We start from the raw sequence: 19,795 nt of genomic DNA on the forward strand, positions 1-19,795 counted from the left end.
GCAACAGACCACTACCTAAGCACCGGGTATGCTCTTTTGTCTAATAACACATCTGAGAGATTCCTCCATACTGTTCTATGTGGTTATAGGTTGTTCATACTCATTGTGAATTACTCCACTGTATAAATGAATCCTTGGGTTGTTTCCAGTTGGGGGCCATTATGAGTCCTATTGCTATGAACATGTTTACACGTCTTTGGTGAACATAGGGATGCGTTTCTGTTGGGTTTATACTAGGGAGTCAAAAAGCTGAGTCATGAGGTATACACATGCACAGTTCCTGTAGCTACCCCAAAAGAATTTTACACAGTGGGGGTAACCATTGACCCTCCCTCTGGCAGTGTGAGTTACAGGTGCCCCACATCCTTGCCAACACTTGGTATTGCCAGTTTTCCACACTTTAGCCATCCATATGAATGTTCAGTGGAATTGTATTATAGTTTTAATTTACATTTCCCTGATAACTGGGGAAGTCAAACACTGGGGGTGGGGGCTAGTTTTGAAAATAATACATTCCTACATCTCAGCTAAGAGTCACTGAATGGAAATCTCTAGGGCTGGATGGCCCAGGAATCTGTCTTTTCAAGCCCTGTTCCAGGGACTCCAGTCCAGGGTATCCAGTAAAGCAGGAACTCTATGAATCTGTGAATCCGGATACTATTGTATGGCAGGTGAATGTCTGGACTCTGCCTCTGGCTAGGTCAATATTGGAAACAAAATCCCAGATAACAAGAGCTAAACTGAGACAGGGTTTTATTTTTCTGTCACGGGAAAGAAAATACGGAGGTTGGGAACCCAGGGCTACCATGGGGGGTGCCACTGGGAATCCAGCTCTTCCTAGATCTCTGCTTTTCCACCTTCATGTTCTCCAGATGCTGTTGGGGCTCTAGCTATCAAGTTTACATTTCAGATAGGAGAACAAGAAAAGCAAAGGGAAAAAGAATTCCACCAGCTGAGTCAGCCTGGTTTAAAGGTTTTTCAAAAAATCCCCACCAGTAGCTTTTGCCTACTTCTCATTGACCACAGTCCTCAAGGGACCACCCCAGACTACAAAGGAGGCTGGGAAACGTAGCTTCGGAGCTAATGATATTGCTATTCTGAATAAAATTGAGGGTTTCTTAATAGGGAAAAGGGAGGATATACATGAGGGAGACAATAGTTGTATCTTCCAGCATCTGAGTGGGTGATTATTCACCTCCTCTGGAAATCTGTTGTCTTATCTTAAAAGGACATGGGGCAGAAATCTAAATTTGTCACTAGTCCCCACATGATTCTGATGCAAGCAGCTCAGGGTCACAGACTGAAGCCCCCTGGCTGGGATAACACAGGGACCCCACTGGTGGTTTTCTTGCCATTGAGAGCTCCCCCATCGTGACAGCCCTCCCTTTTAAAATATTGAGTTGTCTCTCTGTCCCCCTGTGCTGTAGGCTCTGAGAGAGCAGGGACCTTCCTAAGGAGGACCTTCAACCAAAACAGTGCCTGGACCTGATAGACGCTTAATGGACCTTCATGGAATCATTTCACTGTGCAGTACCTTACCATATATCTGTGCCTTATTCTCCAAACTACTAAATGCTTGAGAACGGGGAAGAACATATTATGTTATTAGTCCTATAACACTGTTCACAGTGACCTTTATATTGCAGATAATCTGTAAATTTAGTTTTTTATTATTTAATAAGTATGACCTATAATTCTTGCCCTACTATGGTAAGAATAAAGCTTTATGCAGATGGAAGAAATACTGTTTCACACAGTAGTGTATTCTGTCAACTCTGAAATTGCTCAGAAGGGGGAATGAGGAGGGACTTAGTTTTACCTCTCAGACATACATAAATGGCTGGCCAAACTGTGTCATCAACTCAATAGCATGAGAATATGGACTACCTCTGATTAATTCCAGAAGTGAGAAGATCTTGGTTCTGACTGGTTCTGTCTCTCTCATGGGCCCCATGAGAATAAAACCACAGAGAAACGTCTACCTCCAATGTCTAACATCCCTCTCCAAGCTCCAGGAAGCATAGCACGTTTTTGTGGCCAAACTCTTAGCAAAGATGGTAGATAATTCACCTGTCAGCCAGATCATCTCAACACTCATTTATCAACACTTCTGTATTTAATGAATTCAGAATCCCACTCTGGCAAAACACTCACTGTAATCAACTTCTTGAAGTTTCACACCACCATTCACTTGGGTCCTAGGGACCATATATCCAAGATATGTTTATAAATTTCTCAAATGAGCGGTGGCCTTCCTTGAAACTTTCTCCTTAACCACTGAAGGTCTACACTGCAAGAGGACATGAATCATTGGCGTCTTTTGGTTCTAATTCAAAACTTCAAACCATTGAATGCTGCATATGCTGAAATTTTATCAAATGAGTTATGTTGTTCCTAGTCTTGAATTATCTGACTTCCAACAAGAACGACAGTGCAGGGTTGTTCCAGCTTTTTGATTTGAAATAATTTTTGTGTTGCAACCCACAACACACACATACTCACACACAGAGTTTTATGAAAAATACTTTCTTGTATTACATGCAATCCACACTGTTACTCTTTTCTGTTCTATTCTGCTCATTTTTTAATGATAGTCCCATTCATTAAATCACTGGTTCTCAAGCTTAGCTGTCTGTCTACTAGAATGACCTGGGAAGTGTTCACAATTTCCAAAGCCTGTGTCCCACTCCCCGAGGTTCTGACTTAATTTGTCTAAGATGTGACCTAAGGAATGGGATTTTAATGTCCTCATCAGGAGATTTTAATACACAACCCACGTAGATAATCTATGCAGTAAATTGATTTCCTGTCCCATAAATGGGTCCGACTTGCTCTTTGAAAAACACAGGCAATGAATAATACTAGACACTGATTTCTCAAAACAGTGGCACCTGCAAACAGATTTGTTTATCCACTGGACAAACAGTGTACAAGACAGGCTGCTGTCCTGGGCACTGGGGATGAATATATACTGAAGGTACAGTCTTTGCTGTTGAAGAAATGACAGCCTCATTTTGACAAATGGAGCATATCCATGTAGCCAACACCCAGATCAAGAAACAGCAGTGCCAGCACCCAGAAGCTCCCTTGCACCACTATCCAATCCCTCACCCCAAGACTAACCACTAACTTGACTGCTAACAGCATAGATTACTTGGGTCTGGTTTTATACTTTAAAAAAAAAAACGGAATGATACAATATGTTTTCTACTAGGTCTGACTTCTTTAGGTTAACATTCTATTTGCAAAATCCATCTGTATTATTCAGAGTAGTTGTAGTTCATTTGTTCTTATGGTAGAACAGTATTTCACATCCTACAAATACATCTCCATTGGTTTATTCATTTTATTGTGGTTGGACATTTGGGGACTTTGTAGTTTGGGCCCATGAACATTCCAGTATGCATGTCAGGTGGATATATACACACATTTATGTGAGATGCATACCTAGGAATGGAACTTCTAGGCCACAACTTAGACACTTGCACAACATGAGAAGATACAGTCAAGCAGTTTTCCAAAATGTTTGCAGTAATTTACCTATCCATCTACAGAGTATGTGAGATCCAGATGCTTCACATCCTTGCCAACACTTAGTATTGTCAGTCTTTTTCAGTTCAGTTCAGCCATTCCAATGTGTGTTAAAATGTGCATTTGAAGTAAATTTATTTAAGTAAGAAAAGCAAGATTTTGAAATTTATATGTATAATGGTTCTAAATGATGTGTGGAAATCCTCCCCTTATTTGCAGGTTCATAGATGTTCCAAAATCCTACATGGGGTCTATGTTCTATCTTAGTCATTGTGTCTCTTTCCCTCTCTCTCTTACCTTGTGCGCTACCCCCTTGCCATGCTCTTGAATCTTTCTGCCTCCGGAATCCAGCCTGGGTCTGACCTGGAGAGACATGCAGCATCTGACTGTGCTCACCTCCAAACGGAATCAGCTTCACGATGAGGTCCATCAATGGCGGAGGAATGGGGTTGGCCTGGAGTTTAATCACCTCTTTGGCTACGGGGTCCTTGATGCGGGCGCCATGGTGAAAATGGCTAAAGACTGGAAAACTGTGCCTGAGAGATTCCACTGTGTGGGAGGCTCCGTGCAGGATCCTGAGTAAGTGCATGTGGAAAATATCCCAGAGAGGGTGCCATGGTCTGGGCAAAAGATTCCCTTTCTGTCAGCTTGAGATGCACTGGATTTGAATCAGAGACAATCAGCTTCCAGGCAGAGCTATAGAGAGACATAACTCCAGAGGCCCCACATACATAGAACACCATTAGGGGACTCAGAACCCCTAGTCTGAAGTATGATCCTTTACTGTTTCAATGGCTTATACCATATTTTCTTTTAAATTTAAATTTAATTTTTTTTATTATACCGTATTTTTGAGTGCACAAGTCATCAGTGTAACCAGGTCCCAGATCAGTAAACAGACCATGATCATGACCAATATCCCAGAAGCCCCTTGTGTCTCCTTCCATCATTGTCTCCCCAAGAGTAACCTTAAAACTCCATAGATTATTTTGCCCATTTTATACCTAATGTAAATGGAATCAGACACTATCTTCTCCTTTATATGTAGATTCTTTAGCTTAGAACGCTTCAATCATATTTAGTATGTAGTCGTTTATAATCATTTATAGTCATTTATAATCATTTATAATCAACTACTTGTAGTCATTTATAATCGTTGCTGAATAATATTCTATTGTATGACTATAACACAGTTTACTTATTCAGTCTACTTGTGGGGCAACCTAAGGACTTAATTTGATGTTGAGTGAGTTGGATAGCCATCTGGAGGGATGTGAGTGAGGCATTTACACAGAAACCACCATGCTGGTCACCTGCACCTACTTTTCTTTTAACATCCCATCATGGCAAGAGGATTGGACAATGAGGACCCCTTTGTATTTCATTTCTCTCCTCATTGATTCATCAGTGAGATGGAAATATCAATGTTTATCATTATTTTCAGTTGAGATATTGTTTACATACGATGAAATGCACAGAACTTAAATGTATTACTTGAGTTTTGTTGTACACATCTGGGTAACCACCACCTGATCAAGTGTTGGAATGTTCCATCACCCCAGAAAGATCCCATGTGCCCCCTTTCCAGTTAGTTAATCCCCACATGTCATAGACACCCATTGTTTTCATTCCTGCCCCTATAGATTAGCTTTGCCACTTCTTGGACTTTATCTAATTAGAATCACCCAATAGAGATGTGTCCGGTTTCTCTGACCCAGCGTTATGTTTATGAGATCTATTCACGTTCTCGTGTATAGTGGGAGTTCATTTACTTTCACTGTTGCATAGTGGTACGTTCTGAGAATACACCTGTGCTTCTGTCATTTAAACAATGATAAAATGCATCTCTCTAACCACCCCACACCAGCCTCATTTCTGTTGGTCATCTGAGCTTGGCCAGAGTCAGACTGTCACCGTACATCTTCCCTCTCCATTCAGTCTTGGATCCTCGGGAGTTGTGTAGTCGGTTACAGACCTAGATTCCAGTCTTGATTTCACCAAACTGGACGATACTTTTTACCTCCCTGACCTCTCTTTTAACAATCCTCAGCCTTTGTACCCTGGCCTCTGTGGCAGAATAGGTGATGTCTGTGGACCCCATCTCAGTATGAAATCTTTAGATGCACTAGATAAAATACATAGCACCACAGAGGAAGCCAACAATACTGAAAACCAGGTATAAAAGTTTTGGAAAACCAAATCTGTGATGAAGTAATACATGTCCTTTCTCTTAGCAACACATTACATAAAAAGCTCCCAGTGGCAAGCCTAATGGCCACAATCATTTCAGACCAGGGATGATGACCGAAATGTCATTATAAGATACTGTCAGTCATTGTAATGGGATATGAATATCTCTGGGCTTTTCAATGACAAACTCTGAGGGAGTGCTGATACTGCTTTGGCAAGTGGCCTGCATTCAGAATCAAAGGAGAAGCTACGTTTTCCTTATAAGTTAGGAAGGTTAATACTGGGGACGGTGGGGGGGGGGGTCGTTCTTCTGCCTAAATTCTTACACCAACTGAAATTCTTTCCTTATGTCCCCAAAGCAAAAACCTCTTCTCTCTTTCCTCACCAGTAAAATGGAGCTAATAACTCTTTTCTCACCAAGATGCTGGGAGACCTTAGTGAGACAACAAATGTTAAACTGGTATCTAGTAGGCACTCAATAAATGTAACTTGGCCCTTCCTTCTCCTCCATGACTTTGGACGCTCCTAGTTCATACTCATGGGAAAAGGAAAGATGATAATCTCCTGGAATTTTGGATACCGTAATTGATTCCTATCTGAATTCAAAATTGTGAGTCCTTGGGACCCACACTCTCTTCCCAATGTCCCACCCAAAATTGGACAGCATCCTCATTGTTCACTTGCCAGGCTCCCAGAAAGGGGTACCAAGTGGGTGTTACAGAGCTGCATGCGTTTTCCCTGGACCAGACCACAGAGCTGCTGTCAGCACTAGGTGGAATAGGAAAGCATCAGAGCAAGTCCTTTCTCTAATAACTTTTTAAACAGGGCTGCATGGCATTTCATGTGCCAGTAAATCAGCAGCTTGGCTGCATTCCTGTCCCTTTTCCCAAGGCTGCCATGTACCTACGAAATTTCTGTTCATCCTTGTGCCCCTCTGTCTGGTCAGACAGTTTTCACTGTGTCCCAGACAAATTTGACTAGGTCAAGGTCACTTGGTCAAAGTCAAGGTTGACTCAGTCAAGGTCAAGTTTAAGTGAAAGAAGCAATTAGCTTTTATTGGGCACCTACTGTGTGCCATGTGCTTTACATCTGCCTAAGCTTCCTAGCCAGCCAGCCTGTTGATGGTATGCCTTACCTCACGCAGGCAGGGTATGAATATTTTGTGGTATAAATAGCAGTGGTTCCATGCTGTGTCTCAGGGAGAAGTGTCTCCTAAGTGGCTGGTGGGAGGCCTTTTACATAAACTATGAGTGTTTCATCCTTGTAAGTCCAGAATATATGTATGATCATTGTTACCTCGAAACAGGGGAGGAAGCCAAGAGGCAGAAAACATGAGAAATGTGCTCAAGGTTACAAAGGTCTGACCAGGACTTGAAACAAAACCCATCTGCAAATCCCAGTGTGTTTCATTAGATGACATTGGCCTTCAGGAGCTCCTGCTGTGCCCTTGGGCCCTACGTTAGGCTCTACATCAGAGAGCCCTCCTCTCAGCTGGACAGTGTTATTACAGGTGAGGAAAGGCTCAAAGAGTTTAAGGGTATGCCAAAGAAGACCTAGCTATTGAACAGCCAAACTGGGATTCGAACCCAGGCTCCCTGATGCCAACACCCCAGCACTTGAGGGGCCTCTCAGTATATCTCAATGATCCCCCACTGGAGAGGATGTGAGGCTCAACCCACTTCAGAGGGTCTGAGGGGCTTCCTGCAGTAAGATCTTCCCTGGGGACTTTGAAACCCCTACCTATCGGGTGGTCCCACTCCCCCCAGACTCCATAACTGCTGTCCTAGAGACCTTATCACTGCCAGGGTCTACAAAAAGGGTGACAAAAAAAAGACAAGTCTGGGAACTTCTGTCCAAATAGGAAAAGGAAGGATAAATCCAAAGTTAACGTCCAAAAGGCATTGACCACTCTACTGCCCTCGTTAGAGTTCAAAACAACCCTTTGCATGACTGGGAAAGCCCAGGAGACCTGGAACAATGGTGGAGATGTTCTGTATCTGAGTGTCCAGTACAACAGCTCATGGCTAGGGAGCACTAGAAAGGTGGCTCATTTGACCTAACTTGAGTTTAAGTTACAATAGCGACATATGGCTGGTGGCTGCCGTCTTGGACAGCTCAGCTCTGACGCCCATCTGGTAGTTACACCATCCCAGGAGGGATGCTACATAGTGCAAACAGAACAAGAAGTGTCAATTGAATAACAATTCTTTGAAAGTGTGTCCAGAAGTTGAGCCTGAAAGAGAGCTGGGCCAGTCCGCTTAGCCTGTGCCTCCCCCCGTGTCCCCTGCACACGGGTCCACCACTTGCTCCCCGCACACTGATGGCAGGACACTCCAGCAGCTCTGAGGGCTCCCTGAGGTGGCCCTGGGAGCTTGCAGGCACAGTAATGCCACTACTAAGGGCAGCTCCCGGACGGTCGCCCAGTCAGGCAACACTCTTCTCCCATAGGAGGCTGGTGTGGCCACTCTCCTCCACAGGGAGAGAACAGGAAGCTCAGGAAGATAGAGTAAATGGTTCTAATTCCCAGAACCAGCAACTCCAATGTCCGCCAAAGCCCTGGGCCCAGGACCTCCTTCCATTGTTGCGAAGAGGGAAAGATTTACAGAAAGGGACCTGGCAAGGGGGAAAAGCTATGGTATTTGCTACTCTCCAGAAGCTCAGGTAGGGCCCACACATTGCCCAGGCGCCATGTCACGGAGTCACGACCCCCAGTCAGCTGCACACCGGCTCCATCCACAATTAACAGAAAGGAGTGAACAGTTGCAGTGTTTAAGGCAACGGTCAGCTCAGTCGAGATAAATGTTGATGGCTGACCTTCTCTTCTGAGGTCATGCCAGGCAAGGGTGGATCCTTGACGATCTTTTTAAGTTTTACACATTTGTGAGGCGGGGGGAGGGAGGGGAGCGAGGCGGAGAACATGGGCTGTGACGAAAGACAGTTTCTCTCTCAGTTTCTGAGCACTTGCCATAATCCCCATAAATGTTGAATTTGGAGCCAGAGGCAAATCTTTCACGTTATAGTTAGGGTGCGTGAGGCCCAGCAGCTCATAGCTCAGTAGAAACTGTATCTAATATCAGAAGCCCAACTTTCAGTGGAAGGAAACTGGGAAGCCAGTTGAGCACAGACCAGAATTGGGACCCCCCGCCATCCCAGGGACAGGAACCTAGTGTGTCTTGTTCACTGCTATGCCCTCAGTGCCTAGAATTGCCACCTGGAAGTCATATGGGAGATATTTTCTGAGTGAGTGACTGTTCAGCCAACAGCACCTGGGTACAAGGAAGATGGCTAAGTGGTGGCAGTGAGAACCGGCAGATCAGCCAGGAGGATTAGGGACAGAGGCCAGCCTTGCTGGAAGGCCTCTGTGTCACCCTTGTCCACCCCACACCTGAATTGCGTTCTCAGACCCAAGTGAGTGAGCCCTAGGGCAGGTGGGTGTGTTGCAAAACTCAGAGGCTGGTAAGGTTGGTCCTTAGGGTGGCACCCAGGCTCTATGCAAAGAAGGACCTGGTCTCCCTGAACCACACTCCTGCGGGACTGGGGTAGAGGCATCAGCAGCCATTTGCTGAGACATGCAGGACTGCTCAGAGTCAGCCCCCGAGTGGGGTGAGTGCCAACTGTTAAGTTTATAGGTTTCCTTGACATTCATCTTCCCAGAGAAGCAACCAATTTGAAAACCAATTTTCTAACGCGACTTTATCAGCCGAGTCGGTGAAGGGTGCTCAACGAAAATACAGAGGAAAAATACAACCTGCCCTGAGTGTCTACACAGAACCAGCCATGCGCGGTGAGCAGAGCAAAGCCAGGTCTGCTCACCGGCCAGGGGCAGCCACGTGCCCTCCCCCAACCCCCAACCCCTGGGATGCTGAAGCCTGGCGTGAGCTGTCTGGTACAGACCGTCCCTAACCTCCCCATCACTCTGTGCCTTTGAGGCTGTGGCAAACTATGAATTTTAAGTGACTCTGGGAGTGGGTGTTAAAACTTGATAGGAATTCCAGTTGCAGCATGGTAGAGAGAGAAGTGGCTGTGCCCTGAGTCAAACCAGCTGTGGGACCAGGGACAGGGCCACGGCCAAGCCACGATTTATCCTGTGTCGGTTAATGTCCACCCGCCACTGTTACCTGGGAAAGAGAAAACATCGCAGAGCCCACCTGCTGAGTGTTCTTCTGTGATGGCCACAGAGCACAGATCTTAGACCCTCCAGGGTGGCCATTATTAGTACTATCATTATTAGTCTAATAAAACAACTGCCATGTCATAACTAATTATTTTTATCATACAGTTGAGGGTTGAGAACACAGAGAGCATTACACAGCTGTCCTCCTGGGAAGCAGGGCCCATTTCTAGACACGAGGCAATTAACCACTTATTTGCAACAATGTGCAATGAGTGTAAAAGACAACCTCTGGTCCCCAAGTGTGTCTTTGATAGAACTTGAACACAAGGCCTCTACATATTCTCTAAAAGTTCGGAGAGTAACTCACACCTCTTGATGGGTTCCTCACTTTTTTGCAGCAAATGAGTTCTGGAATGTGGTCTGTGTCACTAAGGATCTAAGCAGAGTCTCTTTTGGTTCCATAAACAACCATCTCCTATTTCAACCTTTTCTTTTTTTTTAAGATTTTTTATTTATTTATTTGACAGAGATCACAAATGGGCAGAGAGGCAGGCAGAGAGAGAGGGAGAAGAAGGTTCCCTGCTGAGCAGAAAGCACAATGTGGGGCTCGATCCCAGGACCCCGAGACCACAACCTGAGCCGAAGGCCGAGGCTTTAACCCACTGAGCCACCCAGGTGTCCCTTTTTTTGAGAGAGAGAGTGCAAGAGAGAGCCCCCAAGTGCACTTCTGCACACACACCAGGGGGAGGGAGGAGGAGAGAGAGAGGGAAAGAGAGAATCTCAACCAGGCTCCATACCTCACATAGATTCCAACACGGGGCTCCATCTCATGACCCAGAGATCCTCACCTGAGCCAAAATAAAAAATCCAGTGCTTAACGGACTGAGCCATCCAGGGACTCCCTATTTCAACCTTACAAATTGACCTTCCTGAACAAAGAAGGATATGCTTTTCTTCTAAATAAGGATTACATTCCTTTTCTTCTTTTTTTTTTTTTTTAAGATTTTTATTTATTTATTTGACAGACAGAGATCACAAGTAGGCAGAAAGGCCGGCAGAGAGGAGGAAGCAGGCTCCCTGCTGAGCAGAGAGCCCGATGCAGGACTCGATCCCAGGACCCTGAGATCATGACCTGAGCCGAAGGCAGCGGCTTAACCCACTGAGCCACCCAGGCGCCCTATTCCTTTTCTTCTTGTAAAAGCAAAATATGATCACCGTAGGAATATCAAAACATACAAGTGAACCAAAAACAAAATCAAAAACAAAACAAAAAACAAAAAGAGAGAGAGAGAAAGAAGGAGTAAGAAACATCTGGCAGATACGGTCCCTTCGCTCTCCCATTGCCTTGGTGCCTGCTGAGAAGTCTCTCTGAAAGAGGAGCTTGCCTCCTCCTAGCTTGCCTCCTCTGGAATTCACTCAAGCCTTTTAATTTCATCTCAAAGTGCCTTAACATTCCAAGAAGAACTCGTGCTCTCTCAGGGGCTTGCTCGCCCCACATTCGGTGGGCAGTTCACACGCAGGGCAATGATGGCAGAGTTTTGCCAGTGGGTGATACCTCCACAGCTCGAAACAAGCCAGACTCCCCAGGGTGTTTGCAATGGCCTCCAGCCCCTGCCCACACCCCAACCCCAAGGCTACGGGGACAGTTGATGAATTCTAACACAAAGTGGTGTGTTGGTGCCCACTCCAATCTGGCTTCTGCTTTCCAGGATAAGGACAAAATGCCCATCCTGTCTCAGCCTCCTTCCTTCATCCCTCCCTCCAGACCTCTCACAGATGCATTCCCTCATCCCTTAGGCCAAACAACAGGCAGACTGGGCTCTAGTCTGCTCTTCTGCAGGGAAAGGGGCAGCCAAGAGTCAGTAGTCAAAGCTCAAAGCCGCTCTGGAGGGAATCTGGAAGAGAGACTGCATCCACTGAAGCCCCCCAAAAGCTATGGGTGTGTGTGTGTGTGTGTGTGTGTGTGTGTGTGTGTGTGTGTGTGTGTGAAGGTCGTCTCCGGTTTGGTCCAAAACAGATTTCTCTCCCTCTATCTCAGATCATCTCTGCCCTCATTCCTTTACAGGACCCCCCCACCACCCGCATTGCACATGGGCTGTGGATCTCATTCCCAGCTACAGTAGCTGTCCCATCGCTGGTTCTTAGCCAATGGAAGAAATATTTCCAGTTTTCCCCCTGAGGAAAAAAAATGTCACTTTTCGGCCAGAGATTCCACAAACTGACTTGTAAAGGGACTGTTACTTGGTTAATGCCAGTGCATAAGTGCACTGAGTGCAAATAGGGATTTAAAAAAAAAAAAAAAAAAAAAGACTTCTTTTTTTTTTTTTTTTTTTTTTTTTTAGAATCCTACTTGTGTTTTGGATCCTTGTCATAATAGGGAGTATTGCATTTGACAAATGACTAGCGATGCTCTGTAATACCTGAAGTGACTAGTACCTGAGTAAGAGTCTTTAGTTGTTGGCTTATGAATTTGCTTCTTGAATTTCTCAAGGTGGCCTGGCCTGAACAGTAGGAAAGGGGCTCAAACTCAGCACAGGCTCTCTTCCTGCTATGGGCTCTGTCATCGTCTGCTCTTCCCTCCAGCTGTGCTCCTTGGAGAGTTCCAGATTCCCTGAGGCTCTATTCTAAAAAGAAAGCCTCCATTTTGGACCTGCCTGCCTGTCTGTGTAGAATCTCAACAGTAGAACATGGCATTTCACTCATTCCTGAGGTCTGGATGTTCCAGAAGCTTCCAGCAAGGTTGCCAGAAAACCAGCAGCACAGGATCCACAGTTCTCCTGGCTGCTTTTCCCAGAGCCTGTGAGCCATGACAAAAACGGAATGTGCTCACCACAGAACCCCGGGAAATTTTCTAATGAGTCGGGGTTGGTGGCATCAGGTTCAGATTAAACATCTGCAAATAATTTAGATATGTGCTATCCAGTAGAGAAGCAACTAGCCACAGATGGCTATTTAATAAAATTAAATTTAAATTAATTACTAAAATTAAATGTAATTAAAAATTCAATTCCTCACACTCATGACGTTTCAAATGCCCCATAGCCACAGGTGGCCGGTGAGTACAATATTGGACAGTTCAGATATAGAACATTTCCCTCATTGCAGAAGTTCTGTTGGCCAGCTCTGGTCCAGACATTTGTGAATATGCGATGTATTTGAGTGTGTATCTCTATTTTATCTACAGAGCAATTCTTCAGTATAGGAAGTAATATCTCCATTGTATGGGTAAAGAAAATGAGCTCAGATGGTTCAAATGCTTTGCCCATAACTGGACCTTCATTCTGCCCAAATAGCTCTCTACCTATGGGCTAGAGCCCGAAAGATTGGTGATCACGTATCAGTTCACCAGTTACGTTTCTGACCCTGCTGAGAAGAAATGGAATCTTTTTTGAGAGATCTAGCTAGGATCTTTGCATACTCTGACTTCCAGAGCCGGCCTAATGCTCGCTCTCCACCAAACTGGATGATTTCCCCAGAGCATGGTACCGCACCTCCACCACCACCACCACCACCACTAGATCTCCGTGGCCAATGGGTATTGCATGCATCAGTCGGCATCAGCATCCATGCAGAGGGCATATAATGGCAGCACTCCATGAAACTATTAAAGCATATATTTTGAAAATTCCTCAGGGGAGTATTGACTTTCCCAATGAGCCACCGGGTAAGTTTCAACAAGCCTTCCCCTCCCAGGTCTGTAGCTTTGCTTCCAAGGGTCATGCAGAACCAAAGCTGGGCTCTGAGCTGGGTGTGGGATCATCTTTTCATAAAGGGCTCCACAAGACGTGTTTTAAAATACCCACCATGTTACACTCCAAAATAAAATATCGTGTCAAGGAAGGATATTCACATAGGGAAAAGCCCAGGGAAGTACCCCAGAGTACTAGGGGAGCTAGTACCATGATCCGGGCATTATGCTCCACGTTTCCACACGTGGTCTGATTTAATCTCACAAAACCCACCCACGATGACAGTGAGACTTTGAAGTATGCCAATAATTTGCCCAAGCTTTCCTGACCAGTAAGCATAGAAGAGAATTCTAACCCAAATGGATTTATTCCCAAAGTGTGGAGTCTTTCCATTACACATGCAGTTTAATGTGGTTTACTTTGTTATGTTTCTCACGCAAGAACCTTTAAGTTTCTTGCCTTCAAGGGAGGCCATATCCAGGAAGGAGATCGGTTGTGTGGAAAGTCAGCTGAGGAATGCTTAGGCTGACCCTCCATGGGGCTCCAACTCTGTGACCAGAGAGGCTTCTAAATTCCCCTGATCTTTCAAGGGATACTCCTTCGCTAGGATTAATAACCCCATTTCAGCTTTTTCTGTGACAGTGATAACAATCACAATAGCAATAATTTTTTTTTTAATTTTTATTTGTTCATCTGACAGAGACCCAGCAAGAGAGCGAGCACAAGCCAGGGGAGAGGCAGAGGGAGAGGGAGAATCAGGCTCCCCGCTGAGCAGGGAGCCCGATGCAGGGCTTAATTCCAGAACCCTGGGATCATCACCTGAGCTGAAGGCAGATGCTTAACCGATTGAGCCACCCAAGTGCTCCAGCAATAATTTTTATTTATCAAGATATTTAACACTTCAAAAAGAAAGGCCTTATGAGGTCCTGTCTCAGCTCATAACTTTGGGACAACTTTGGGTTGTCCCAAAAGTAGACTCAGGGGGCACCTGGGTGGCTCAGTTGTTAAGCGTCTGCCTTCGGCTCAGGTCATGATCCCAGGTTCCTGGGATAGAGGCCCGCATCAGGTTCCCTGCTTGGCAGGATGCCTGCTTCTTCTTCTCCCTCTGCTGCTCCCCTCCTTGTGGTGCCTCTCTCGCTGTGTCTCTCTGTCAAATAAATAAATAAAATCTTAAAAAAAAAAAAAAAGTAGAGGTGAGATTTAAGTGCTGACAATTTTTTGAGAGAAGCTCCCAGGAAACACCAGTGACAATTAGAGATGTGAGACAGGGAGGAGGAAAAGAGGCAGACAGGAGTGCATTGATAAGCAAGTTGTCACCGTAGGCAACAGGGTGGACACTGAGGTGTCCCACTGAGGGATGGATGCCACAGTATATTCCTCTGTCGCTTTCTATTCAAATCACTGGTAAGGGGTGGTCCCTGAGAAGTTCATTCCCTGACACTTTGGGGCTGCCCTGCACATTGGCTGAGCTAGCTCTCATGATGTGGGGAAGTTCCAGAAGAGCAGCCCATAGATGCCAATACCTGAGGCGCGAAGCGGTCAGAACACATGGGAGCCACAGCTGCAGATAAACTCAGAGAGGGCGTGGAGGGAGGAAGTGAGAAGGGCACGGACAGCCTCTACTCCATTTCCCCTTCACACAGAAAGTATGGGTAAGGGCCATAGGTAAGGAGCTCAGGCTCACGCTGCTGGTCTGTCTGATTAGCTCCAAAGTCCCTGCTCTTTCTGGCACCTGCAGCTACCTTCAAAACCCCAAGTATAGTGTGTCTACCCCTTACCATATCTCCTCATCCCTTTTCCCTCAGGAAAATACCATCCACTGGCAAGTTGGTGCTGAGCCTCACCACCGATGCATGTGAGGGGAAAGAAAATTTCGTCCGCTACCTTGAGCACGTCCAAGCTGTCATCACAGTCAATGCCACCAGGAGAGGAGACCTGAACATCAACATGACTTCCCCGATGGGCACCAAGTCCATCTTGCTGAGCCGGCGTCCAAGGGATGACGACTCCAAGGTGGGCTTTGACAAGTGGCCTTTCATGACCACGCACACGTGGGGAGAGGACGCCCGAGGAACCTGGACCCTGGAGCTGGGGTTTGTCGGGAGCACGCCCCAGAAGGGGGTGCTGAAGGAGTGGACACTGATGCTGCATGGCACGCAGAGCGCCCCTTACATCGACCAGGTTGTGCGGGATTACCAGTCCAAGCTGGCCATGTCCAAGAAGGAGGAGTTGGAGGAGGAGCTGGATGAAGCTGTGGAGAGAAGCCTGAAAAGCATCCTTCATAAGAACTAGAGCCGCAGCCGGGCCTCGACTGCCTCCCTCCCTCCCCCATCTCTGCCTCTCTGTCCTCGGTCCACACTCTGTCAGGAACCTAGCAATTACTGTCACTCTCTCATAAGCGATTTCAACCTCTCGATCTGAAGCTTCACTCACTGTCAATGATTTTTTTTTTTGTCACAATGGACGCAATCTTTTTACTTCTGTGCCCCAAATACAGTGTTCCCACCAAAACCTCTGTCCTATTTGTGACTCTAAAGTTCTTTATTTGTGTCATTCGAATAGGCGATAGCCAGCAAACAAAACTGGGACAGCTTTCCCCTCCATTTTGTTCCTATCTGAGAAGAGAATGCATTTAAAAAGCCACACGCAGTGACTCCAAGAGCATTTATTCGTGGTCTCAGCTGAGGACCTGCTACATAAAAAGGGAAAGATAATAACAGAAGGTAAGCTCTGAATTTCTAAAGCACAAAAGATGCTGTAGGTCCTTTGGGGGAAAATGTTTGGAACTTAGCAAGATTTTTCAGTGACGTAGATGAAGGTAGGGTGATGTACAATTCGCCATCCATGACAGCCCTAATCACTGGCTGGGGAAGAGAGGGTCAAAAAGCATGAGGGCTGGAAATCGTTCCACCAACACCAACAGCATAACTTGTCCTACTCAGCCAGTGTGATCCATGTAAAACCTCAGTAGCGTGGCTGTCCTTTTCACCAGCTGCTCTTCTGTCACGTAGAATCTGCTAGAGAAGCCCAAATCATTCTGTGTGTATAGAATTCATCCCAGCCCCAATTTTCTGGGGTTCCTCACATAGCTATCCAAAAGAAAAAAAGGCGAGAGAAGTCTGGCAACACGCCTAGGAAAGAATATCTCGGTGGCTTAGAACACAGGAACGTTCCTCTTCCTCAATCACTTTGGAGCTTCTGAATCTGATGTGAGTAGTGAGATGAGTATTTTGGGTGCACATACACTTGGGCTTTGATCTCTAAAACATATGGTTGTGGTTCTTTGATGTGATGGGGAAATGGCCTCCATTCTGGAAGAGGTGTGTGAAGGGTGAAGGGGATGTGTCTGAGGATGCAGACCGTCATTTGTGTGGAGCCTCTTCTGCCAACGGGGGGACATGCTGACCCGTCCCCTAGCAACGGGGGGCTGAAGGAAGCAAGAGAAGACCTCCATAGGGAAAGCACACAGTTACCATCTTGACAACTGAGCAACCCCTGAAGATGTTTAACAGGCAACCCAAAGGTGACACACTCCTCCCCCTGCCGACCCCACAAGACACAGCACCATTTCATTACCAAATAGAAATGCTTTCTATTGGACCCGTCATCGCTTTGTTTTTTTCCCCAAGGATTGGCCCCTTTGTGGGTTTGATTTGATTCCGGAGAACTGATCGACCACTTCTGGCTACATTTCTCCCTTCTTGTGGGAGCATGTGGCTAAGCTCAGAGTTCCTTTCCTTAAAGCCAGCAACGCAAGGGCACTAAGTTCCATTCCTTGGAGGTGGCGACTTTAAGAGAAAACTCTGGAAAACCCATTTTCTTTCTTTTCTCTGCCCCCCATATTGGCATGTATGTCTGTCTTCTCGAACACCATATGACCTTCTCTCTATAATGCTTTAAAATGTAATAATATTTATGATTTTTAAAAGAAGTTTATTACCTGTTGTGAAGGTCTTTTTAAACCAGTTTAGATTTAAAGAAAAAATTAAGGGAAACCATCAAAAATTCATTTCATATTAACAGTCTGAAAATAAACCAAAGGACATTATGTGTGCATATGTGTATAAGTGCACACAGAAATATATATATATGTAGACTATATACATGTGTGTATGTATGTGTGTGTATATATACACTTGTATAAATGTAGATACACACATATGCCTAAAATGTGTGTATGTGTACTTATTGAAAAAACTGACACCATATTCATCTCTAAAAGAATATTCAGAGAATATCAAGATGATTCTGGCTGAAGAAAAAAGCCGGTGGAAATTCAGGTGAAATGTTCATTGATTCCCATTGCCTCACTTCTGTAATTTTGCAGCTTTCTGTATAAACATTAAATGTCTTATATAGCAGCAAAAATATAAAATAGTTGTCCATATTTTCACAGCTGTGGTATAATTTATGAAATTAGAGAGTAACTTAGCAGCTTCTTAATAGAAATGGCCAGTTTTGATATGAGGATACAATATATAAAATATATATATAGTGCTATATAAAAATATTTGGTCTCTATTTCGTTTTTTGCACCAGTATTAACACAAAAATATGTCTGGCTAGTGAGGTTTTTACGATATCCCTGATCCTAATGCAAGAGACAGTTATTTATAATCATTTATTTTAAAAAATGAAAATAAATGAATTAATCGAATTAACATTGTTACTCCCTGTGACAAAATTTTATAAGTAAATTTAAAAAGACATGTTGTAAATTAGGAAACTCAACAATAAAACATTACCTTCCAGAAACCATGTGGGATGTGATATATATTACTTAAAAACACTTTTATCCATTCCGAGAGCAGATAATAAAAAGTTGCCAAAGAGAGATCTAAAAAGCCTGCTTTCACAAATAAGCCTGAGAGATTTATAATTAGCAGATCAGTCACATACAAATTATGATCTACAGCAGCATTTTTCAAACTCTGGTTATATACCATTAATAAGTTGTAAAAAAAATTTTGGGAATCAGGACTAACGTTTTGGAATAGAATAAAACAGAATAAAATAGAAGCAAAACTGGAATAGAATATATCATGCATTTTAGTGAATATTGTTTCTTGAAATATTTGTTCTGTGTGTGTGTATAGAAAGCGAGAATGTGTGTGTGTGTGTGTGTGTGTGTGTGTGTATTGGCTCACAAAGTAAATATTTCTTACTGTGGGTCATGGTCAACAGTCTTTTAGAAAGACTCTTCTAGAATGTACTCATCAAGCTAGACTGAGTTATGCCGTAGTAACAAACAGCCCCCAAATTTTAGTGGCTTAACACTGCAAAGGTTTACTTATCATTCACATGAGTTCCTCTGAGGGTTCAGGAGACTCCCTGAGACCACAGACTCAGGGACTCAGGGTGCTTTAATCTTTGGTATTATGGTTTGTAAAAACAACACGAGACTGCTAAGTGACCACACAGAAGAGAACCCACAGAGGACCCTCATCCTCTCTTTATGTTCAGCCTGAAGGAGATACACAGGCCATTTAAGCTACTCTGCATTGGCCAATACTGGTCAGTGACCCTGTCTAAATGCAAGGCAGCTGGGAAATGCAGGACATCTAATGGAAAACCTGATGAGCTTTGGAGAGAGCTTGACATTCTCTTAAAATATACTAAGTACTGACACACATGGCCTCCTCTCTTCATGGACAGTAGCGTGAACAGTACTGTCACCCATATGACCACAAACTATTCTAGCAATCTTAACAGTTATAAATAAAATACTAATGCATTGTATATATCATGCATGGTTCATTGAGAAAACAATGTTTAATTTTTTCCTAAGATATAAAACTTACCAAATCCAGTAGTAAAATCTTAAGAGAGGCTATGACCAGAAATAGACATTGAAGGTGTAAGGTCCAAAGTCTGAGGTTGTGACCGAGACACTGCTTTTCTGTACTTAAGTTCAAAAATCGATTTCCCAAAGATAAGCTAAAACCGATCATTTTTCTAGTGTTATTAGTGTACTGTCATTATTAATTATCCCTTATAAGTTGACAAGAGTTGTTTCCATGTGATCAGTGCCTTTATTGTTTGGACTGAAAACCACATACTACAAAACCTGGGAAACATAGCTCAGCCTTTTAAGGGTTAGAGAGGGAAATGCCTAATTGGGGAACTGGTGCTCTCATAGCAAGAGCACGTTCTAGCATGCGAAGAGTTTATTTTGATAGAAATTTCTAAAAATCAAAATGCCAAGATTAAAGACAGTGGTTGTGAGAGAGAATAAAGGGTTCTAAAAACTCTGAGAGTCTGAAATAACATC

General features: G+C 44.4%; 1 protein-coding gene across 1 annotated transcript in view; it reads left to right on the forward strand.

The window, feature by feature from the left end:
- Positions 1-17,620, forward strand: part of PCSK2 (proprotein convertase subtilisin/kexin type 2) — a 273,679-nt gene extending 256,059 nt beyond the window's left edge. Inside the window, exons 11-12 of the mRNA XM_032351458.1 lie at positions 3,883-4,110; positions 15,330-17,620. Of these exons, the coding sequence (XP_032207349.1) occupies positions 3,883-4,110; positions 15,330-15,816 (715 nt within the window). The 3' untranslated portion in view covers positions 15,817-17,620. The remainder of the gene's footprint in view (positions 1-3,882; positions 4,111-15,329) is intronic.
- Positions 17,621-19,795: the final 2,175 nt, after the last annotated feature.

This window comes from Mustela erminea, chromosome 7 (assembly GCF_009829155.1).
Source record: "Mustela erminea isolate mMusErm1 chromosome 7, mMusErm1.Pri, whole genome shotgun sequence".
Taxonomy (NCBI): Eukaryota; Metazoa; Chordata; class Mammalia; order Carnivora; family Mustelidae; genus Mustela; species Mustela erminea.